General features: G+C 32.7%; 2 protein-coding genes across 2 annotated transcripts in view; both read right to left on the bottom strand.

Moving 5' to 3' along the window:
• LOC130897418 (uncharacterized) overlaps window positions 1-18,804 on the bottom strand; it is a 183,455-nt gene extending 164,651 nt beyond the window's left edge. The window contains exon 1 of the mRNA XM_057806257.1: window positions 18,583-18,804. Coding sequence (XP_057662240.1) covers window positions 18,583-18,679 — 97 coding nt within the window. The 5' untranslated portion in view covers window positions 18,680-18,804. The remainder of the gene's footprint in view (window positions 1-18,582) is intronic.
• A 3,245-nt stretch (window positions 18,805-22,049) lies between these two features.
• LOC130897601 (piggyBac transposable element-derived protein 4-like) lies at window positions 22,050-22,376 on the bottom strand. Its single transcript, XM_057806534.1, has one exon. The coding sequence runs from the start codon at window positions 22,374-22,376 to the stop codon at window positions 22,050-22,052; it is 327 nt and encodes a 108-aa protein (XP_057662517.1).
• Between the last annotated feature and the right edge of the window lie 3,814 nt (window positions 22,377-26,190).

Here is a 26,190-nt window from a genome sequence, read left to right as displayed (position 1 = left end):
CTTTCAATTTGTTCACAAATTAACAAAAGTTCACCCCCAATATTGCCACCAATCTTTGTGAAATTGAAATAATAAATTCTTTGCTAGGTTTGTCATTATTCAAACATAATGTGGTTTGAGTGTTTGTGTCAAGTGTAAAATGGCATTAGAAGTAGATTTTACGCTGAGTCAGAAAAAAAACAAATTTCTTGTGATTCATGATTTCAAACAGGGATTACAAAAAATTGACAAATTCTTTGGCACTGCTCGGTAGAAGAATGTATGAATATAGCTTCTTAATAAATACAGATCATTTTCCATGTGATATTTTATTTACCTAAATCCATAATTTCGGAGTTATAGCTACATTTACAGTATATCCACCAGAGTTTCAATGAATATTGTACATTCACATGGCTACGATTGAATAGACTCGTTTAATTTGATTATTCTTTATTATTATTTATGTGCCAATATAAATCTCATAACAAGGTCCAGTGTCAGTTAGTTAGTAAAAAGTTTTATGGAACTGGTGCAGTAAATTATTTATCCAAATCATGGCGCAGAAATCCTACAACTGAAGACAAATTTTTAAATGTTTGTGTCATGTTAGAAGTAGATCCACATTTGTGGAGTATAAAAATTTTAGAAAACATACAGTAGAGGCGATTACATCAGATGCCCAAAATGTTGTCAATTCACTTATTAGGATTAGAATATAATTTGTAGCATCCGTGCTCAATTCTTCTTATCTCTGTGGTAATTCTCTCTCTCAATTTCTGAATCTTGGCAGGTTTTGTTTTATAAACGCTGTTTCTCAAGTGACCCCACAGAAAATAATCTAAAGGACTCATATCTTGTGATCGTGGGGGTCATTATATAAAACCACGTCTTCCAATTCATCTTCTGGGAAACATATTATTTAGGTTATTATTTGAAAATTTCTTATAAGTTTTTTTCAAATGTAATACACAATACTTGGATTTAGATTTGGACATACATTCGGTTTTTCGATATATTGAGTGTGGGATTTACGCATTCAACGAGGATTTCAGAATTTTCTTCATTTAGGTTAGACAGTTAAGTGTCTCCTTGAGGTTGGTGTTGATATGAAACTGCTGGTATGGGGTAGGTTAGCTCCGTCACGCCAGCAACGCAAAGTCTGGAAATTGCATTGTTGTTGAGGTCTTGAATTGGAAAGAGGTGTTTTGGAAGTAAAAGCCGTCCGAGGTGTAGCATAATGGTTGTATAATCATAGTAATAGTAAGGAGAAAAAGGTATTGTGAAAGTGGGAGCAGTACGAGAAATAACATAACGAAAAAGTGGTGGGTTATGTTATGTTAGTTTAGGTCAGGTTATGTTAGGTTAGGTTAGGTTAGGTTGGGTTAGGTTAGGTTAGGTTAGGTTAGGTTAGGTTAGGTTAGGTTACGTTAAGTTAGGTGTTATTAAAGTAGAAGCCGTCCGAGGTGTAACATATAAGGAATATATTAAATATATTGAAAATAAAAAAAATAATTCGTTTTTCAATCATTTGAGCTTTTTCACGATATTGACTCTTCGGCCCCTAATAAACACCTTATTTTATTACATTCAATGTACTGTAATTATCTTCTTCACTTTTAGTAACCTGAGAAAATTACAGAGCACTTAATTTTTGAACTTGGCACCTAATTAGCACCTAAAAAGCACCTAATTTTGGCATTTTCTAAATACAATTTCCCGACTTTGCGTTGCTGGAGAGTAGGGTATCCTCTGCAGTCAGTGAGGACTGTATAACAGAAAGACGAAATTGACAATTTTTGACAGACAGGACGATTTGCTGACGACATCAAATAGCCGTGAGTTTCGTGTGGTTAATGCGTAGTCTTCTTATTGTCACAACTTCTCTCCTACTCGAAAAGTTTAGGGGCTCTATAGAAGTAGATAGGAATTTAAATATACATAAGATTAATGGGTGATTGAAAAATTATTTCTCATTATCTATTTTGCCATAAAAAATATTCAATTTTCGTACTGAAAATTCTCATTCATTTGTATTTTTTTTTAATAAATATTCAAAATTTTACTTCGGTACAAGCGAAAACACTCTCACACCGGGATTAAAATTTGTAATCAAAAGTTTTATTACAACGAAGTGAAACGTGAAAATTGGAATATCGTTAATTTGACGCGAACACATTTTTGCAGATAAAACTGAGAAAAATTGTGGGGGAAGTTTAATTGAAACGATTCTTTTTTCGACATAGCATATTGATAAAATTAAATCAATAATGAGAATAATTTACCGCAATTACAGATCTGAGTTTCAGCATAAACGAATCTTGTAATATTGAAGTTTATGGAATGATATGTAAAGTAGGGCGGTTCTAGTTGAGCATTATTATTTAATACTTAAATTATTACTTAATACGGTTTTCTTTCGAATGCTTGGAATCCGATGGGAGATACGTTCAACAATCAGTGCAAAATTATGAAGGACATTGTTGAAAAAGTTATTTCTCTATTACTAGAATGTAGTTGAACTTTATTTGTTATATAAGCCGTATATACAAGATAAACAAGATAGTTAATAGTCGGTAGAACATAGAGGTTAGTCGTGTGTATTGCGGATATTTATCTCGAGGGATTCCAGTATTCTCTTACGAAGAGTAAATATTGACAAAAGTGAGAACAATATTTGCTAAATAGCGTATTCTGTATTTCTCGTTAATATTAATTATTGATTCGATTCGTATTATTGTCACCAGCTACAGTCTTTGTTAATATTCCGGTTATTAAGCTTTCAATGTGTTCATACAGTTCAGAAATGTATTGGATTAAAAGTAAGCCATGCTTTTAGTAATTAATAAACTCTTCATTATAGTAACGGAAAAAATGATGACAATATTAACCGAACTAACCTCCGAGTTTAAACGACTCCAATTTTCTATACATCTTGTATTCGCCATGACTATTAACAAATCACAAGGACAATATTTAAAAGCTTGTTGTCTACATCTGGAGAATCCATGTTTTTTCCATGGTCAATTATATGTGACTTGTCGTTATTCACAAGAAACTTCTCTAAAGACTACAAAAGAAATCATTGAGTTTTTTTTTTAATTATATTTATTATCCCAATAAAAAATTAAACTCAATAAAATCAAAACTCTGCAAACCGGAATATAGTTCGCCGGGTCTTATGGTTTATAATAAAGTGCGTTATTTGTAAAAACTAGTATGTTGAGTATTTTTTTTTTGGTCCACGCTGTACGTTTATCTGAATTATTCACATACATAAATATGTTAAAATTCAGTTAAATGTCATATTTTTTTTGTTACTTTTATTCGACATGATTATTATTAACCAATCGTCGAAACATCCATTATATCATTATTGGTTATTCTATTAGAGAACACGGCGACTATTGAAACAAGCTCCCATTGTTAATACTTATCTGTTCTTCTACCATGCCCAGTTATAAAAAAAGGTTGTCGATGTCTACTTTAGTCACCTTGTCCCAAGCAATTTCGTCAATTGAGATAGCAAAGTAGTTTAGAGGAATCACCAACATACTGCCGAGCTGTTTAGATAAGTGTACACTTAAGACTAAGTTTCGAGAGTGAGTCTCGAGACTAGTCTCAGGCTATTGTACATCTGCAATCACTTACCGTCTCGAGACCGCTTCAGGAGACTCAACATTCATCGCAGTCTCGAGACCTCGATTACTTCATGTTCAGTGTGAGACTCCACTCATAGTGATGTGTGTGTTTATTATGAATTGCTTAATTTATATAAATGGATTCACGTCAGACGTTTGCTTTTATTGTGGATTGCGAAATTGACCAAAAACAGGGAGTGAAAAAGAGAAACTACTGGATTAGTATTTCCCGTCACAATTTTGGATTTTTTTGCAATTTCGTCAAACTTTTGCATTGTTTTATCACGATTTTCATACATTATATGGACTCATGCTCCTCATAAAGATGAATCAACTCCATGACACTCTCTTTCATCAATCATTTTTAAAAATAGATTTTTAATATATTGTTGATAAAAATAGAGATCTATGACAAATTTCTATTAATGCACTCTACTTATTAATGTACATCACATACTAGTTAAGTGATAGAAAATATAAAGAAGTGATACTATTTTTTTATTATTCTATGTTTTTCTATTTTTTTGCATAAAATAATATCAATTATGAATAAGATATTAGCACAAAACTTTATATAGTTATATTAGAGTTTTGCCAAGCTTGGCTGAATAAAGGATGACCTAGGTAAGGTTACATCGAGTTCAGTCAGACTTGGCTGACTATAGAATGGCCGGGGGTAATTTACCCAGACTTCAACTAGGCTTGGGCCATTTTTGGTTTGCCAAGGCCGGGTTTCCAGCGTTGACTCAAGCTAAAACCCTCCGTTCCAGTCTGGGGCTCTTACTTGGGGCGCTTTCTGAGACTTGTCCGTACTTGACTCCGGCACTGCTCTTAGCCCCCTATACATCTGCGACTCCAGTCTTGAGACTGTTTTGTCTTAGATGGACACTCCCTTGAAATAAATAAATGTGGTTATCGACTTCCACAAGTCATTATTTATTTATGTGTCAATTAATTTGCACACCCCGCTGCCGAAGGGCTAACTAAAAAATTGGAAAGAACATATATACGAAGAAGTTAACTATTCAACAAGTTTGGAAAGATTAATGAAGCTGTTCAATCACATGGGTTCAGTTAATAATGAAAAGAATAAACGATTAAAAACTGCTGTCAGAGAGGAAAATGAAGTTATTGATTTGCTGGTAGCTGGTGAAAACCCACACACAAGTGTAAGGAGTGTTTGAGTATTTTCAGAGAACAAGAATTAAGCTACTACGGTGTGCAAATAATCTGTTAGAAAACCTAAATCTACCCTCGCCATATTCACCTGCAACAGGAATTAACTGAAGTTATTTTGATAAAAGACTAGCATTTTGTAGGTTTATCAACAGAGATACTTTGGATCCACGTTTGATAAAAATGGTTTGGTTAACTGGCAAAACTTTTAATAATATTAATCAACTAATCCACATCATATGGTGAGACACGGCTAAACTGGATGATTGTTGAATGTGTGGGAGGTATTTTTCGTGATTATGTAGTAGGACCATATTTTTTCGAAGAACATGCTGAGATGTATTCAGATTTTCTAGTAAACCAAGCACCACTTTTATTGGAAGAAGTCCCACGTCGCACACGTCAAAGGATGTGGTTTTTACATGATGGTGCGCACGTTTACGCTAATTAGTTAATTAATGGTGAACTGTATTAACTATGTCCTGGAAGATGAATCGAAAAAAATGGTATAGTACAGTAGCCAGAAAGGTCAGCAGTGCCTGGTTTGACCTAGAGAAGACAGTAGTTTCTTGTAAAATACCACTGTATTAGAGAATACACAATCTATACAATATGTTTCAAGTTTGAAGACGCCACGTTGTTCAATATTTCCTAGGCAGCCATCAACAGTGAAAGTTTTCAGTGAATTTGTAAACATGGAGAGAAGTGGTCAAAGTTATGTGATACTATACTTTGATTTGAAGGGCGTTAGCCCAACCAATTCGAAAGCTGAACTATATTCGACTCTGGGTGAGACTACTCCTTCGTTATAAGCAGTGAAATATTGGAAAGCAGAATTCAAACGAGGGCGTACGACCTGTGAAGACCAACATCGCAGAGGTGGACCAAATGAAGTGACGACTCCAGAAAATGTTCAGGAAAATCCATAAAGCGGTACTGGATGATTATCCATTGAAATTGCGCGAGCTAGCAAACATAGTAGGGATTTCAAAAAAAAAAGGTAAATCGCATATTAACTAAAAATTTGGAAACAAGAAAGCTGTCAACAAGATGGGTACCGCGTCTACTCACAATAAAAAAAACGTCGTGAAAATGTTTTCATCGAGTGTTTGACTTTGTTACAGACAACGTCATGGCGTCGGTTTTTTGGTATATGCGTGGAATAATTTTCATTGTCTGTGGAATAGAAAAAACTGTCAACGGCAAGTATTAAGATTACGATGAAAAATTAACATATTTTTACCAACATTTTTGTGTTTTCTTTGTTGTTCCAGGTACTTGGACCTGCCTCGTAATATAAGGTGACAGAGTGACAAAAGAGGCACTAAACTTTATCACATAAATCAATCACCCTGTATACTTGACATGCTTTCTGTAAATATTATTTATTTTGTTGCTCGAGTTTATAGAGAGGCATATTCTAGTTTTGTAAGAACGAATGCAGTAAAAGTAAAGTTACGGTTTTAATCTCGGTAAACTATCTAGAGTGTCTCAGTACAAAACGTAGGTTCATTAAGTATTCTCCAAATACTTTATTATGAGATATCTTTTTGTCTTGCTATAATTTTAGGCTAACTGTGTGATCTTGGTCTACTGAATTCAAATTAAAATTCTCGTTATTGATGATTCCTGTTGTTCTTGGCCTACTATAATTGATTTTTTTTATTTCCCAATCTCAGTTTCTCGATAATTCGCTAAATGGCTCCAAGGTAATTGTTATTGATAAGTTTTTTCCAAGATACTTTTCTGCATAACTGATGCACAAGAGTTTCCATAGAACTCACCAAAGGTTGATAATTTGTTGTTGTATCCAATATTTGGACACAATTTAATGATCAAGTTCACTTTTTCTATGTATCAACCATGCAACTAGTGCCCTCTATGAAAGTTATGTATCAAAACTGATTCATGATGTATCCGAAATATATTCGTATCTATAAAATTGCATTACAATGTTGCCAATAGTTTCGACAAAATCGTGAGAAATGTGTATTTTTGTCTTGGTCACCTTTCAACTTGAATACATATTTTTTACTAAGCAAACACAATTATTTTTCAATTTTCTATCAATCCTAGAGACGTAGCCCTTTTTGTCAAACATCCAGTATAAAACTGATGAAACGATTTCAATCACATCGTTATTTCCGATTCATTGTTGATCACCCAGTAACTGAATATTGCAGTTTCATGAACAATGAAATTAACGAAATCAATTATTACCGGTTTCATATAAAATATATCATTCCTCATCATTTTCAAATATTTTAATAATTCCAGGAAGATTAAATTTTAATCACATTTTCACGACTGTTGCAGGAAAATTTAATTATTCAGTTTCAATATTTCTGTATTCTGTAGTCATCAATTTTGTTTTATAAAATATATTACAATAATATCTAGAATTTGACAGTAATTTATTTTAATAAAATTTGGATGTCATTTTAATTTTATATTTATTTACGAACGACAATAACATAAAGTATGGTTGAATTATTTTCAAAATACTAGATTACTATGCAATAACCATTACATTAGTGACATAACTAATCAATTTATTGCGAGTGAATAACTGTAACAGAAATTACAGGTTAATTCATCAAAATATTTTGTATCTCTAGCGAGTTTGTACTTTTTATAATCCAGTAAATAAAGGTCGAAAAATGTACCAAGTCGAACAAAACCCATAGAGTGTACATTTGAATTTTAATTAGTAGATTCAAAGATATTCTGGAAGACAGATAGCGATTAGGACTATTATGGCATGTTCATAATCCTTGTTGGAATAAAGATTGAAACAGTTATTTCTTACAAGTTGCTCCATCGATTTTTCTGTAGCATCAATAAATCCTGAATAGTACCTTGAAATTCAAATCCATTCTCTACAAGTTCCACCAACGATTTTAATTGTAACATCAATAGATCCTTATTGGTATTTTGAAATATGGGATATTTTGGAAAACATAGCGAGGAGGATCTTGAAAATGTCCCTGAAGTTCCCGAAATTAATTTTTTGCGAATATCTTCGAATATATGACATGTACATGATTCTTGTTGGAATAAAGATTGAAACAGTTCATTTTCTACAAGTTGCACTATCGATTTTTTTGTAGCATCAATAGATCCTGACAAGTCATTGTAATTCAAAGATATTCTGGAAAACAGATAGCGAGAAGGATGTTGTAAAGGTTCCTGAAGACGTAACAATCTTTAACATTCTTCAGGGACTATTATTCAAAAAGATCCGAATAAATGACAATTTATTTGAAAAATAAATCGGAAAAATCAAAATGTATACTAGCTATTGTATGTATATGTATACAATGATATCAATTAATCAATAGTTGGGTGCATTTGAAGACATTAACATTGTTAATTGTGAGGACAGTCCAAAAAGGGACAAAAGGCCCATTCCTCACAGCCAACTCCATACTTCAGTAGTAGAAGAATGAGTTCCCCGCCAGAATCGTTTTTCGCTGGATGTATTTCATTGATATAAATAATTAGGTTGAATTAAGGGGTTTACATTTAGTCTCTGAAGACGATTACTTGGTTATCGAAACGCGCGTGAGACGGTTTTATTATGAGGGTTGGTGCAGTGGTAGTATAAACAGTGTGTTCGATTTGAATATCACCAACGGTTTCAAAAATTCCACCTCAATACCAATACAAATTTATTGTGAGAAAATACTTCAACAAAGGATAAGGAGAACAATTATTTTCCATTTCCTATCTTGACAGTGAAACTTGACTTTCATACTCAATTGAAAACTGAGATCTCAAATTTTGAAAAATATCCCTCACTCGGTTTCCTAACCACATGTCATATATTCTTCTTCCTACCTACAATATCAAAGAATTAAAAAAAAAACTTTGCTTAGACCTGTGTTATCACTATTTGCGATATACACATATATTCAGTTCATCTTTCACTATTCTTGTCTTATCACAGTGAAAACCAAACGATTAAAAGTTTTAAAACGGCTAATAGAAAGCCACAAACTGAATCTAATCTTATGAAAACAAGTAATACATTCAACGTGACTGAGACTGTTAATTTCGCTAAGATATGAAATTTCATTAAGTTTAAGGCTCCTTAGAGTTTGTTTAAAATACCTCAAGTGACATGAAGTGAAATTATAGTTTTGTTTAACTTATGGCAACTAGTTTTGTCGCTATTTCAAATTATGAGGATAATAAACGATCTACAGATTACGATTTAGTTAGTTCAACCATTCGTAAAATTCGTTATAAGGATGTAAGTGTACATTAGTGTAATTTATTAAATCCGTGACTTTAAATGAGAGAAAAACTTCTCTTTTCAATGAGAGATTTAAGGAAATCACAAAGTTGATGTTTGATGATTAACTGAATAATTCCATTTTTTTGTGGAAAGAGATCACTCACTTTAGGGTGAATTTGATGATTTGATTTAGCCCATAAATTGTGTGTGGAGATGATTTGACATACACCAACAAATTTCGGATGTCCGCTAGCTAGTCCTCAAACGTGTACGAAGATCACCTTGTTTTAAATGTACTTGGCGTATCTCATATCCCGCCACAAAAGTGAGAAATATTCTTTTATTTTTTCCCCTATTTTCAGTGTTATGGTATCGAACAAAAAGTAATAATAAAAAAATTTTCTTCAGTCGGAGAGTGAGAAATCTTCACCATCAAGTTCATTGGTAAAATAGTGGTTAACTGACGTAGTTTTGGTTATGCATGTACGCAAAATGTAACGCGCTTCGAGCACCTAGTTGAGTTCCTTACATTTAAATCAAATCTAAAAATTCTTAATATAGTGAATGCTTTAACTATTCAGCACAGATAGACAGAATATTTCATTTCTAAATAGACAGGTGGGGTAAAAAACGAGTAATGCGTTGGGTACCTAGATATCTTGTCTGTGCACGTCCCAAAACACGTTTCCGTCACTATTATAGTATTTGTGCTGTAGCGGTTTGAAACGAACATGTTTTTTTCTCGTGCCAAAAAACATGAACAACGTATCAATCTCAAATTTTTCGTTAAATTAAAAAAAAATCCAACTGAGTGTTATAATTTGTTGCAAGAAGCCTATGGGGACAAGTCTCTATCTCGTACGCGTGTTTTGGAGTGGTGTAAGTGCTTTAGTGAGGTCCGAGAAAGCAATGAAGATGACCAGCGCCTGTGACTGTTTCAACTCCGGAAACAGTGACCAAAATCAACCAAATTGTGAGTGCAAATCTGACTATTAACTAAAAGCTCTTGCTTCAACGGGTCTGCTCAGATTTCCTTAAAAGGTCCCTTTGTAAGGGACCCGATTAGAGTCAATTGAAGCGGTAAAGCAAAAAACAGCCATCACCAAAGAAGAGCACTACTTCTATCAATGGAAAAAACATATGGAAAGGTGTGTAGCGAGCGGAGGGGAGTATATTAAAGGGGAGCATTCGAATGAAGAATGATTTCTATAATAAAACCTTTTTTCGTAACCAGTCTCGTTATTTAATAGCCAAACATCGTATGAAGGCAACGTTCTCAAAATTGATACAGTGTCTCAACATTAACATTTCAAAAAAAATTATATTATTGTCTTTACAATGCGCTAAAACTGGTATGGAAAATGCAGCTTGTTTCCAAAAGAAAATGCAATAAAGTGAGAGGCAGGAATGCTCAGTTATATTGGAGAGAATTCTTTTTGAGGAGGTCAACACCAGCAACTTTCATCATTTCAACCTAAGGAACAGATTTATTCAATAATAAATCATAAACATATCAAAAATTGAGTTGTTCATTTGCAAATAGAAATATTCGGTTCTAAAAATCTTTCCACATTCTCCTTCGTCGAAATCTCCGATTTTTTTACATGGGATCCTGCTGACCACCTCTTCAGTCAAGCCAAAAGCATAGTGTATGTACATCTTGGAATCGACATTTTTGCGCATGGTGAGTTCATATCTCAACAATGAATATGTAATCCACAAAGTCGACGCCTTTAATGTTTTTAAATACAAGTAGAACATTTTCGTTGATGTTATTTATATTCAAATTTTTGTTAGGCCAGGGCGTCTCTACTTCTTTACTTTTCAGGTATCAAACTACTAACTGCAGCATTTGCTCTCTCACTTCAAATGAATGTCTGATTTGCTATCTGAAGACATTACATGTAATGAATCCTGAGTTGTTTTGACTTCTTTTCAGAAATTGTTTGCTTCCATGATAACAATTCTTCACGACCTTATTTCAGAGTAACAGTACATCTAACACCAATTGGTTCCACTTTAAAATTTTCATTGTAGTTGAAGATTCCACTAAATATTATAAAAGCGTAGAATTAGATAAAAAGTTGAACGTGAACACGTTATGAAAAGATCGCTCGTTTTGGTAAATATTTCGCTTGTTGAATTTTGCTCTTTTCATGACTAGTTACATGAATAATTATCACTCATTCTTTTATATTTTGATATTGATATATTGAAAATTATCTAGTTTATTTTTGCAAATATGAACTATCTAACGATCCATCTAGCGTAAATTTTCGATTGATGGATCCAATAGCAGTAACTAACCGAAATTCAACATTCGACAATTGGTTTACGAGTATGGATTGAATGAACAAGTGTTGTATGAGGATCATAAAATCACATAGGTACGTTGGCACCATAAGGAGAAATAAAACAGAGTTGCTGATAGAATTCACGAACCCAAGAGCTCAATCAGAATATTCATCATTATTCCGATTCCATTCGGATTCTATTTTACACAATGATGATGAAATTGATGGATCCACGAATGGAAAATGCAAGCCTATTTATTAAAATCTTACAATATCTGGTGTGGACAAATTGTGTGCAACTTACAATGTACAAAACACAAAAAGGGCGGATGGTAATTCTTCATGCTATGTAACACCGTCAGTGAGAGTAAAGACAGAAAGCTGCTGGGATGTCAAATAGAGGCAAGGCAGATATTAAAACTAAATATTTATGCCAGAAATGTCTTAAGTTTATATGTATAAGTTATGCTCAAGCTTGGTGTCAAACATGTAGTGATATTGTCAAAAACCAATGAACACGAAATGTTTTTTTTATGGTGTGAATGTACGAGTATTGCAATAACAAAACAGTATTTAGCATAAGAAATATGGCTACGGATGTCGCTACTACCTGGTGCCGCATTTGCTGTAATGATTTTAGGCGCCAGGATTGGAAGGTTAACATATGGAAGTTGAAACAGAAACTACAAAACAAAAAATGGAGCTCGGTTATTTGGGAAGAGTTAAGGAAATAACATGTAAAGACAAAATCAAGAAGGGAGCATTGAGTAAATAATTAAGTAATAAATCAAAACCTGGAACGATAAAGAGCAAAAGTTGAAATAGTTTGAAGACATGGTTTAATGACAAATAAAACATCGGTTGAAGTTATAAGGTTAACTGGGAAATATAATCAGATATCAAACGAAAAAGTGGTAGAAGTAAGAATATTTGGAATATTTAAAAGAAGAGAGAAAACATGACAAAAAATAGAGAATAATGGATTTACGTTTGACAAGTGATAAAAAGGCACTACAGGTTTTATTATGGTTATACTAGATGGGATTCTTTTCAATCGTCTGCGCTGATTTGCTGCATGAACCAAGAATAGAAGCCACTCGGGTTGGCAAGTTCATACATCTTCTCTCGCCTCCTTTTTAAATAAAGTGTAGTTTGCATTGTAATTTTTTTTCCATAATAAACAAGAAAATATAGTTTTCCTGAATGAAATCACATTCTCAAGTTTTTCATTTAATTATTCAAATAATAAAAAATAATTTGATTGACTTGTACACTTTAATAGGAATAAAGAAAAAAATTTGATAAAATTAATTGATAAAACATATTTCCGGTTAATGATGAGATGTTGTACAGAATAAAAATAAAATACTACCATATCATTTTCATGAAATATTGAAGTCCTACTAGAATAATAGATTTTTCCAGTGAAGTATTACTCAGAATATAATAATAAACAACAAATTGAGTTCGGTGTACCCAAAGGAAAGGTTTTTGGAACTGGTACTGTACCTGTTGTTCACCTCGGACTTGTCAAACTGCAGTTTCTACCTTCTCAGAAAACACAAAAATTCTTGAGTCTCACCACATCCGAAAACAGCTAGCAGAATCTACAAAATAATCTATACAAAATAGAAGCATGACTAAAGAAATGGAAAATAAAAATCAACGAATTGAATTATCATATCATATTTACACTGAGAAGAGACTAGGTACAATGAATAACTGCCAGTTTACATAACTAGAGAACGTAAAATACCTAGACGTACATCTGGATAAGTGACTAGTGTGGAAAACACACATATTAAATAAGAGAAAGCCACTGGAATCTAGACTTCAAGAGTTTTACTGGGTAATTGGTAGGAAAGTCTAGTTTATAAAACCATTAAAAAGCCCATTTGGACATACAGCTCTGGGAATCTACTCCTAGTCAAACATAGAAATCATACAAATTTTAGTTAACGTGTGCGACGTTTCCAATTCCGATATAGAAACGGTGTAATGAGAAATATAGAGATAAAATTAAATCCCAGCCAAACGTTTCAAAGCGACAGACCATTTGACTAGGTTCAATTGAGTATTCATCTGTGTACTCAAAACAGAAGAATATAACTTAAGAAAAGAGATATTCTAATAGAAATATTTCCTAAATGTCAAATTTTGTAAAGTCATACTATTTATTTATTGTTCTCCTATATTTAACAGATTCTAAATTCTATGAAGTTAAAAAAGATAAAAAAATTATGAGCTGGGAATGTAGGAATACACTATTTATAATTACTAACTACATTTAAAGTAACAAAAAATAAACGTTGCCATCATATTCCTTTTCGTCTGCGTGTAAACTGTGTAAATTGAAATACATTTTTCCAGAAAAATCATTGAAATTTATTCCAGTGATTAGGGGCAATCTGATATCAGCTCACTAATAAACATGATTCATATTTTCTATTCCATCAATGCGTTTTCTAATTATTTGGCGCAGTCTATAGGATTGTTACGAAACATTTTTCAAAGAGCTTACGTATTTCGATATGTAAATCAAAACACGAGTTTTGCCGATGAAAACGGATTTAAAATAATCGCCGGCTACCTTTTTTATCAGGTCTTTTCAAATCGCCCAGCTTAAAACTTTTTTTATAGCTAGAACGTTTCAAGCCCGCTTTATAACATATCGTTAGATATAACTGCCTTTTTTGTAGATCTTTTTTGCTTTGCCAGTAGAATGACACTTTTTTTGATTGTAACGAAATTTACAGAAATCCCTCGAGAGCTATACAACGGTCCTATTTATGTCGAATAGTCAGCTAACGATTTAGCTTACTTTTCACTATTTTCACGTCATTCGATAGGACGTTTTTGATTTAGAATGTTACGAATGGTTTTTTTCATTAATTGAAGAATTTTATATTTATAAAATAATAGACAAAATGAACAAATTTTATGAATGTGAAAAAAAAGGGTCTTGCGAAGGAGTATTGGAAATACAAGGGATGTTAACTTACGTTTAGAGATTGCGATATTTTTAATGGTGAAGATACTAAGAACGTATTGATACACCAATGCTATTTGAGTTGTTTACAGATACTTAATTCATCATGGTCAAAAAAATGAATACACTGTTTACACCAACACTAATAATTACACTATCTCACGCGAGGGAATATGAATATCGCCAATTTTCGAGCGATGATGTCCTATGATTAAACGTGGATTCAACCAACAGCAGTGTGCCAATCAACTCGTTTCGACTTTTGGTGATCAAGCACTATCTCGAGATACCGTGTTTCGCTGGTTTTTCAAATTCAATTGTTGCACTTCGCTACAGGTTGAAGGTCGTCCAAAATCAGCTATGCCAAAAAAAATAGATGCTGTGCGTGAATTGATATTGCAACATCTTCATGGGACATACTGCACCGTGACCATAAAGATTTGGTCACGGTGCTTCAAAAAAGGTCTAAGATCGTACACAACAATCTGGTGTATGGGTCTTTTAAGACAAACCAAAATTTGTTGGCGCACGAAGTAAATTGTCAACTATTTTTTCGGAATCATAGAACATATTGTCTCTGTTCCATTAGAACATATTTGTTCCAGAAGCATTCGAAAAAATCAGGGAAACCAAAAGCAGAAGACGATTCATTATCCAAAACGACAAAGAAAGCTCTCACCCATTAGTTAGAACAAAAACGATTTTGAACAATCTGAACATCAACCGCACAGTCCTTTTTTTTCTTGTTCCTGTAGATAAAAAATAAATTGCGAGATCAACGCTTTTTTTATTTGAAGAAGCGATTGATGCATTCAAATCTAATGATTTGGAAGTACCTCAATCAGAATGGAAAAATATTTAGAATCTAGAAATTAGACAATAGGTTCAAACACATGCAAAAGTGTATTGATCTTATTGGAGGAGTCTATCAAAACTTAAGTTAAAGCCTGCTGGGACACATGAACCTGAAATTCAGGCAAGAATTATGGAAACTGTACCTTCATAATTTGAAAAATTGATTAATGAATTTTTGAGTTTACCTCGCGCAAAGTTACGAAGTTATTACTCATTTTTCCAGAATTGGAACAATTACTTTGTATCAAATATGTAAATTAAATACATATGAGGGTTCTAACTTTATCAAATATACCCTGGATGAAATTTTCAGATAAATATGTCTTTATGATAGTTCCTATCAACTCATGAAGCATATGAATAGAGTACTCAGATTGCCTAAATATTATGACCCATATATTCATATCAGGTCACCGGGCCAGTCACTCCCCTTTGTTAGAACCGTTAAGCTCAGTTTTTTGTCATAGTGAAAATATGTAGCATTATTTATCATAAAACGAGCTTCTGTAATACACTTACCCTATGTGTAGTATTCAAACGTTGAAAAACTTGAGGTTACCTTTCTGTGTAGAATTTGAGGCACATGGGAGGTTGTTAAGTCTCTTTGAGGTGTATTCTACATTAAATAATATATCAACTACGCTTTGGAGTAACTGATCAAAACTAAGGCAATGAAGAAATTATACCTGATCAAATTTTTGATAGGTGGGTTGAACGACAAACATAAAAAGAGTTTTAGTAATTATGGCTACCAAAGAAATACCATCTTGTTCGTGATAAGTTCCCCGATTGTCGTTTTTCAAATCCTTTTCTGTTGGTAATTCATAATTCTATTGCGCCTTGCGGTACCTAAACTAAGGACGCCATCCTGACCCAAAAATGAGAATGAGAGCAAGGTTGTATATTAATGATCAAAGTATAGTCTATAATCTCAATTTTCTCAATTTTTTCAGTCGATTAAAGGCCGTAATTTATAGTCTATAATGATTAGGATTTTCACGTGGAAGGTGCTCACTATTATTCGCCCAATTGTGAAATGAATAAGAATACATAAACATAATTTTTCAAATTATTGGTACTAAAAGTTTTATTTATGTCAGTTTGTTGTGCACATGAATTTGATTCGTAAACAATATTTTCTAGAAATTTTTTAGTAAAAAAGAATTGGAATCATTCGTGCTGCGTAGTTTTTTTCCAAAATTTTAACAGGAGCTTGTCGTTTCCATGGAAAAACATTTGGGTTTCATTAAGCTCCAATAGCTTCAAGTCACAATCAATTTAGTTTCAGATTTTTTCTGCTTTGATTCATTTCTTCTTTTTTCTGTTCTTCAACTTGCTCTTCCATGTATTTCTTTGCTACCAACGGTTCTTTTATTTCTAGTTCTTTAGACCACGATATTGTTAGATCCATATGAAAACAACAACAGACAAAGTTATAGTCCTGGAAATCTAAAATTTCATCTCGTAATTATCGTTCCTGGAAATCTGATATTTAAATTCCATGAATCCGTTCTTTCTAACCATCTATTTGGAAATTCCCCAATCAGATAATTTCTTAGTGATAAATAATTATCATAAATTGTAATTATTGATAATTCTCTTGCAACTTTTAATTGAACATCACGTGGTAACTTATTTAACAGTAGCTTACTAGATAAAAAATAATTATTAATCTCTTTCAAGTTTTTTCTTACGCTAGTAGTATGATCTAATATAGTATGTAGTAGAAATGTTTTTTTTTCTTCATTAGTTCTAAAATAAATGTTTGATTCTGTTTTAATACCTGCTTCTTTTGAGGATATCTTTCAAGCTGGGTATATGCAATACCGGTAAACACAGGGAAAGGAATAATAGATAGAATAAACTTCTATTGTGACGCTTTAAGGGAGAATATTGGAATACTCTTCCAAGTTTGAATAAATATCCTATGAAGACACCGGAAGTGTGTAGAAGTGTTCACCTCGAACATTTATCATATTTTGTTTTTGTTTTTATTTGATGGGCTGTCGGCTAAACAACTAAATTTTTCCTCTTTTCAATTTTTTTCTTATGTAACTAACACAAGGTTCCACAGTATGCAGTTAATTTAGAAATGTTTGATTAGGTTCCAATATTTCCTGTAATTATATTAATAAATATTCACAATTTATGATAATTTTTTTAGGAATGTCCCTTTATTACGAACGGTTTCCTTGGCGTGTATTTTATCGAATGAAACAAAGAGTACCTTTTTGATGGAAAGTCGATTAAAAAATTCATGTTTTGTTTGCTATCTTTAGATTGTACAAATTGTCCCTGTAGAAGTTACAATTGGGCATGAGCCATCCCTGATCTACAGATAGTAGTGTAGAAGCATTTACTCCATCAACCACACTACATGGACATGCGTAATCATCCATTAAAAATTCATAATGTTTGAATGTATAATTCAGAAAATATACTTAAATATAATTTTCATTTCGTAACTTTGGATGTCTATAACTCAGAAAAGAGCGATCGTATTAGGAAATACCACAGAATTATTTTCACATCAAGTCCTGTTTAGAAGAATAACCTCGAAGATATTCGAAAACGCCCTTTTGAAAACCATTTAAAAAGTGTAAACCAGTTACGTGATTCTTTGTAATCCCATACAAAACATTTATGCTCCATCAATTATGGTGACAGTATGTTTTTATCATCACAAGAGTAAAAGTTTATTCACCATATTAGATATTATTATTATGAAAAGTGGATTCGTCTGTATAAATTTGGGAAATTCTCCTTCTTCTGCAATCTCAATCAAGGGCCCATAATCAAAAACAAGAAATTCTAGAAATTTTGGAATGACTTGTTTGTTCTAAATTTTTTTTGTTGCTTATGTTGAGACTCTCAATTACTGATCCTCATCCTCAGAAGAATCTTTTCATAGCACTCGCTTGAGGTTAATATCATGTCAATTGTTTTTCAAAATAATATTGTTTTATCTTTTGAAATTTCTCTACGAAGTATTGAAGTTAGAATGGAAACAAAGAAAACTAAAATTATCTAGCAGAACTAAACAATATTGTAGCTAAAATTTCAGACCCATGCATTTCAAGAATTAACACATAGTGACTTGATTTGACTTGATTTGACTCGATTTGACCGAAGTGACCTTCAATATTATGAAATAATGGAGCTACAAATATCACGATTGATAAATAAATTTATCATCAATCAACGTTGTTAAATCCCTTGTCTGTATTAAATGGATTCGTCGGGATTTAACTACTTCATCTCGTTATTTCTGCTAAAAATGGATTATATCGAGAACAGTGGAACCTGAGTCTATTCAAATATACGATTAAATATGAGGCACTCGTTCCAAAAATCGTTTGTTCCAAAGTTTATGAGTAACCACAATTTTATATCAAAATAAAAGCTTACCAAAAATACTAAATCCAAAAACAAAAACTACCCAGAAGAATATATTCATTTTGACCAGCGTCGCACACTTTGTCCCATTTAAAAACAGGCCGCACATATGGCGCACATACTTTGTATTACATGATGTTCGTTACACCGCACATCGCTGTTCAGTTATATCGCATTCGAAAATTCATGATAATGTCAGTTTTCCCGAAGCGCTTTTCGTGGAGTTGAAACCGCAACTGAAACTGAGGCCCAAAGAGAAGCCGGGTTGGAGGATCTCGTTGCGAAATTGGTTCAGCGCAGCATCATAAATACATCAAGCCTTTAGACGATGTGGACAGATCGAAATTGCGTACTTGTACTATATTTATGTTGGAACCAATGTTATTTTTTATTATTTATAAATGTAATAATGTCATAGTGAGGGACAAATTTCAAATCACGTATGTTGGTTACAAGTGATTAATATATTTAACCCTCAAACACAATCAAATTAAAATACTGTTGTTCAAACTAATGCACTATTGAAGAGGCGCTAAAAAATAAGTTTACCTAAACTTCTTAAAAAACTGATCGAGTCTTGATTCAATACAAAAATAGTTGTGAGGATTTTATATGAGAAATTCTGAATATTTCTCATATTTTTGGGACATCTCAATATAAAAGAAACTATGGAATACACAAATTATGAATGAAAAACAAACAAAAATAATAGAAGAATTTGTTAAAGTTCACGCAAGTGTATTGCTGCGAAAATCACATCGCAGAATAAAGATGTAACGCCATAACATGTCATTGTCTGAGACTAGTATAACAGAATAGTACTTCAAAATATTCCCCATGTTAATTATATTATCTAAAAAGATAAACAGTTTTAACTGAGAAAAATAGAATGGCAAGAGACAATTTCCATAATTTGAATAAAACAATCCAGTCAAACCAGTAAAACAACAAAACTGTTGATAACTAGTATTTTCAGCTGGTGAATTCCCAGATTTCATATTCAACTAAAAAATTATTCCAAATCATTTTCTAGAACACAAATTCACAATATACTTGTTAGTAGAATATTATGTTTAACAATTCTGTCAGTTTATAATTGGGATACATCTAACAGTGTGACTATTTGGATCGCAAACTACGATGTGAAAATGCAGTTTTACTTTTAGTGAGAACCACTCTTTACGTTGTTTTTAAACTAGAAGAACCATTTTAACCCATCATTAAAAAGGTAACTAGATTGGGAAAGTTGACATAAATTACTAGTCATACTAAAATTATACACTCTGTAAATAATGAACTACAAACTAAATAATAATAGATACAGAGTAAAAAACTGTATGCAAATTATTCAAAACGAATATGAAATACAAAGAATTGTGAAATTAAATTGATAAAAAATTTCAAAATCGGTAGCTAATAATAATTGTCAAATTTGGTGAAGCCTTGTAATTTCTGATCAAATAGTCCACTCAAATTAGATGAAAAATCGCTGTTTCAGAGAAATGTTCCCCACAGCAACGAGACTAGTCAATTCCGATGTATTTTGGCCGTCTGAATTGACATATATATACGAAAAATCGCTGTTTTTCTATTTATTTCACTACATTGCCGGAAAACTATGGAAATATGAATAATTCAGAATGAAAGGACCTCAATAGATGAAAATTGCATTTCTAAAAACAACAAATATTTGTTTGTTTTAGAAATAAATCATCCGGTTCTATAAATTCCAACTTATATAATTCTTCTAAATGTTCTTGAGTTATTTAAATCAATTTTCCTATTCATGCATTGGTCATTTTCGGCGAAATATGTTGTTACTTAAAATAAACATTTTTTTAGTTTTTTCCAGTTGTCAAACTTTGGCAGATGCGTAATTCATATTGTGTCCTTCATGGTAGACATGTGTCGGTAATTATTTTAGCCTCTTTCAAGGAACCAAACGATTAATTCTGATATTTACTGTCAACAATGAATGAAACTGGATGAAGCAATCAAAGAAAAACGGCCAGAATTTTCAAATAGAAAATGTTTAGTGTTTCACCATGATAATGCAAGGCCTCACACATCTTTGGCAACTCGTGGATACCTGTTAGAGGTTGGCTAGATCTGGAACCATCTAATTACGATTTATTTCGAAGTTTGCAACATTTTTTGACTGGTTAATCTTGCACAAATGACGATGACCTTCAATCGCAGGTTCAGTTTTTTAGTGACAAGGACCAGAAATTTTATGATTACGGAATAATGAAGCTGAAAGAAAGATGGCAAAAGGTCAGTTAGCAAAATTGGGAATATATAATTGATTGAAAACTACTATTCTTTGTTAGAAAAAATGTGTTTTACTACTACCACTGACTAGAGTTGATCAGTTGATTAGTTGAGCAGGGTTTTTTTCGTGGATCCTCAAATAACTTACTACTACTTATTTTTCCACAAATAACGATTTTATGACCTTTAAAATACGCGTGATAAACCAGATTAACAGTGTTTGAGTAGAAAAGTTTCTGATTTTCATCACAAAATATTTAAAATGAGATAGGGAAATCCTTTTGTTTTCTAAAAGTTATAGTACCCCTAGAATTTGTTAATTTAATCTACGTAATGCCAGATCATCTATCAAAAGGTGTCAACCAAATTACATTCAAAATGTAGTTTTATGAAAGTTTATATAAAAAAAGATACGACGCGATGGTAAAACAAAACAACGTGGTGTGGATGCTGTTGCATTTTGTCAGGCGAAACTCGATCGGCGCTGGTGACCTAAGCAAGCGATTGACGGGTTGTAAGAAGAAATGGCGAAGTTAAAATATTCCACTTTTAAAAATTCACTTCAGAGCTATTATAATTGCTGGAGACGACCCATTGTATGGTTCAAATAAACGGGGGCTGCACCATTGTATTTGTGAACATTGCCGTTTGTTATTGCGAAACCTGTAGCACTTTAGATATTGATGGAATAAGTGGTTAATTGTCAATATTTAACACGTTCACTACCGCTCAGATCTTGCTGTCCGTTACTCTTAAACCAACTGCGATAACTAGTAGGAATTTTTTGGTGCTACAAGTATCTACACACTCAGTTTGATCCGCCATTTTGTTCTAGAGCCACTAAGCTGACCGCTGGTCTACGAGTAGTCATAGACATTTTTATTAATAATTATTATTTATTGAAGTGAACTTGAGTTGTAAATAATGAAACATTAATCTACAATAAATGAAGGTGCCATTGTACAGAATATTGCGTAACACATAATCCAGGTTGGCTTTCACATAGCGGGCAATAATACTTTTTTCTTAGTAATCTTTTATCCAACATTTTCAGCAAGATAGTGGTGTGATCGGAGATCTGTGGCTTGTGGCTTTGAAATTTCTTTTGGTTTGAGACGTTCGTTCAAGAATTCTTCACGAAACTCTAGAAGGTTTTTTTTGCTTTGACGTTTCTTTGTGTAAATAGGTATTCCAAATGCAGATATCTACTAAATAAAAATTTTGCGATACCATTTTATTGTCTTTCTTGGACTGGAATAGTATGACATGATTTGATCGGCTCTGTCAACTCCCGACGTATGAGCATTATAATCTAGAACGCTCTGTGGTTTTAGTTTTTCGTGGCCTCGTCTTGTTGTAATTTTAACCATCTGATGTTTATGAGAAGTGCTTATTATTCTGATGTTCCTCTTATCTTTCCATTTGGTTACATCAATTTTTCCTTCGCGTTTCCAGATAGCCTCCCCTCTTTTTACCTTCTTATTGAGCATTTTTTTGGGATTTCCTCTCCTGTTAGCTCTTAAAGTGCCAATCATTCCAATACTTTGAGAGAGCAAGAAATCTGCAAGTGAAACACTGGTGTAAAAGTTGTCTACCTACAGTCTGTAGCCTTTGCGCAAATAATTTCCAATTTTTACAACCGATGTGGCTTGTGACTCGTTTTGGTCGCCCAAGGTACCATTACCTGAACATTCTTAAAATATCTGAAAATCTATTCCGAGACACCGTTTGTTCGAAAACAGGATGAAAATACAGCGGATCCTTACTCCACTGTTTTCCCAATGTAGGAAAGCGGATATAACCACTAAGGTATCATGAGCCTAGGAACCTTTTCCTTCAACAGATGTATCCTGCCAGTTTCTTTTTCTTCCGGGTAAAGGGTGGCTGTTTATCAGAAAATTCTCTGGCTCATCTTTTCGTTTCACGGAAAATTATGTCAGTGATGGAGTCATCAGAAAACAGCTGGAAATATTGTAAGACCGAAGCATTTTCCGGAATGTCTCTGTTGATAGACTCGTCTGGTGCCAAAGGAAATATTGTGGGATCTTCTTCTGTGTCAGTCTCCTCTTTATCGGAATCATCTGAGGTCTGGGATAATTTTCTTTGTGAAGAGCGTGGAATGCTAACCAGATTGTCATCCGCACCGCTCCTTGGTCGCTGATCTCGGAATCTCAACTTAATGAATCATGTGGTTCAAAATTCCTGTCAGCAACAGAATCATCACTTGAAAATGCATCTACAAACAAATCAGACTACTTTGACATATTTGCTAACTCTTACAATTCAGCTTGAGTCAACGGACACTTTGAATTTCTTTTTTGCGAGACACTGAGAAATACATAACCTTAAGAACTAATAAACAAATATTTGAAAAAAAAATTATCTTGATTTTGCTATTAAATCTATGCTTTGTAACAACACTTATGGCTGATAAAAACTTCTGCACGCAAAAGACTCAGAAAACATTTATTTTGTATTAAAAAAATGCAATATCAAATGGACGTCTTCGTCTTTAAACACAAGCACAAACACCAAAGGCCACTCAAGTGGTCGTGCGCGCACCTCCAGCTCGCGATAAACCGAAGAAACCATACGCGTCACCTCTCGCAGCCCAAACGTCATCTGTATCGCATGAAAATGAATTTGAATTCAGGGTTAAGTACAGTGGCCGCGGTTGAATTAAGCAAGTTTTTGCAAGAATTGAGAAGCCTCAAAAATAAAAAAAAATAAAGTCAACAATAACGCATAAAATCGTTACGCGTAACTTTTGATAACGAAGCAGTATCAAAGAAGACTGATTACCATTGGTTCGTATTATTTCATAATATCTTCTTACGCTATATATCTGATACCTAAATCTGAGACTAAATGTTACTATTGTCGATTCAGTTGAAAATGCTGATGCATTTTTTATTTCTCACTTAATTACAAAGTAAATAGTATTGTCTCTAGAAATATGCAGTTTTGAATAGAGAGAATTTCTTGCGACAGCTATTAATCACAACTTTTTTCACGTGTGGAAATTGCCTCAAAATATCCAGAAAGTCCGATCTTTTCACTTGATATATTTCTGTGGGACTCACCGCTATGATAGTTACAATCTTATTTACTTCAAGCAACAAACACATTTCACCAAAAACAGCACCATCTTCTAGATGACAAATTTCCAAACCACTCAAACCATAAACTGCTACTGCCCCGTGATAAATAAAATATATATAATTGTTGTAACTTCCAGCATGCATAATAACATCGTCCTCTAAATATATAGAATTTTTCATTTTAGCAGCTACTTGGAACATAACATAGTCGGGTAAACTATGAAACAAACTGTTCTCATCCGCGTTTTTGATAATCAAATTCATAACAATACGATGTCTTATCGAATCGGTGATGATATAATGAATTCTTCGTTCGTGGTAGAAATCTTGTTGAAATTTAAAATCGAAAAAGACAATCAGCTTATTCCTCAAATTAATCGGTAAGCCTTTGTACTGCATAAATCGTCTAACTTGCTGGATTATGTTGCTGGTTGTAGTACTTGCATTTAGAAAAGTAGTCCACGCTTGCAGTAATTGAACGAATAGATAGAGGTGTAGACAAAATCCTGTGAACAGAAAAGCTGTTAGTCCAATTGAACATTCCAGATCAACATTCAATCGATGTGTTCCGTGAGATGCCATCATTAGAATCAAAGTTGCTGTTAGATACCGACTCTCTATCTTCATCAGTTGTTCGTTTGAGATATTTTTTATGTTACAACGATAAATGAATACGAAAAAATATAACGCACATAATATAACAGCATATAGAAAAATTATTTTCAACGGTTTGTAAATATAAGAGGAGTAATTTTTATAGTTATACATAAGTTCTAAGGCATCTAACCATCGACCAATTCTTAGGAGTCTTATGATACCAATAAACCTCAAATGCATGAGTACAGGATTCGATGTTTCGCTGATTAAATGTGCCAAACTAAACGGTACGAAAAATGATGGCAGAATAGCAATAACGTCCACGATGAAATAACTCTTCAAATATGATTTTGCTATCTTGTGAGGATTTAATATACTTTTACTAATCTCAGAGTCGTAATATCCAGCTGCAAAATAGTGGAATATGTCTGCTAAATATATCAAGTCGCCTGCAAATTTCACCATACTGATATAATACAAATATTCTTGTGAATACATAAATAAATCTTCGAAAGAATATACTATTAACATGTATATATAAACGAAAAACATCATGGACTCCCAAAATATTTTGAAATTACTGAATGGGTGGATTATGAAATAGTAATTGGTGAGGTGTCTTCTTCGTTCTCTTCTTCTCGCCGATGTTGATTTATAATACACAAAAGTACTAGGATGTGATGTACTGATTATGAATTGACTCCGTATCCATCTGCGAAGTTCTATACAGACACCGGAATCAATTATTATATTAACTATTTTTTCTGTTTCTGGTTCTTCTAAACTACATTCAGTATGAAGATTTCTTGATTTTTGTACATTATATATATCAACATACATGCTTCTATTTATTACTGAAATATATTTTATTCAACAATCTATTGAAATTGTCTTGATTGTTAGTTATAAAATGACAAACATCAGTTTCTAAGGTTACGACAAACTTTTTTTTCAATAGAATCATAGAATGTATGATAGCGAAGGCGTCGTCAAACATTTCAACAAATATTAGCGACACCTGTCAAATATCTGTCAATATAGAAATGAAATTGAAATTTAAATATAATCTTTTATATTTTTAACCCTTTAGAGCAAGATATATTTAATATGTATATAAGAAATAGTTTGAAGTAAATAGGCCTCAAAATGAACTACAGATTTTTTTTTTCAAAAGTACATCTGTTCAGTTTTTATTTTCAGAAATCATATATCGCAGCTTGAGTGCAAACACTGCGTCGAAAAATACCTCATGACTTTTCATTTCATAGAGAATTGAAAAATGTACCTATAAACAACTGATAAAAAATCTAGAAATAGATCTGTTTATAAATTTTCAAGGAAAAAATAAATGTATTATGATTGCGATGTAAAAGTACAGTTTTTATGATCTCCTGAAAAATTGTCATTTTTGTGTTAGAACTTAAGCGACGATATGGGTTCGTATGTATACTAAGCAAATATGAGAAGTGATATCGTAATCTTATATATAAAGACAATAGAGTAGAAAAAAATCTAATTCCAAATTATTGTAGTCTAAGGAATAACGGTAAAAATATGATATTACCCCAGAATTCGATAAAGACGTATGGATTTGCGTGAAATTTTGGAATTGAGTTCTATTTATGTTTCATTTCAGAATCCACTATATGCC

Source organism: Diorhabda carinulata, chromosome 8 (assembly GCF_026250575.1).
Source record: "Diorhabda carinulata isolate Delta chromosome 8, icDioCari1.1, whole genome shotgun sequence".
In the NCBI taxonomy this organism is placed as follows: Eukaryota; Metazoa; Arthropoda; class Insecta; order Coleoptera; family Chrysomelidae; genus Diorhabda; species Diorhabda carinulata.
This window is presented reverse-complemented; position numbering and strand designations above follow the sequence as displayed.

Coding starts and splice junctions, on each gene's coding strand:
- LOC130897601 (XM_057806534.1), bottom strand. CDS start 22,376: ATGATTGGCACTTTAAGAGCTAACAGGAGAGGAAATCCCAAAAAAATG.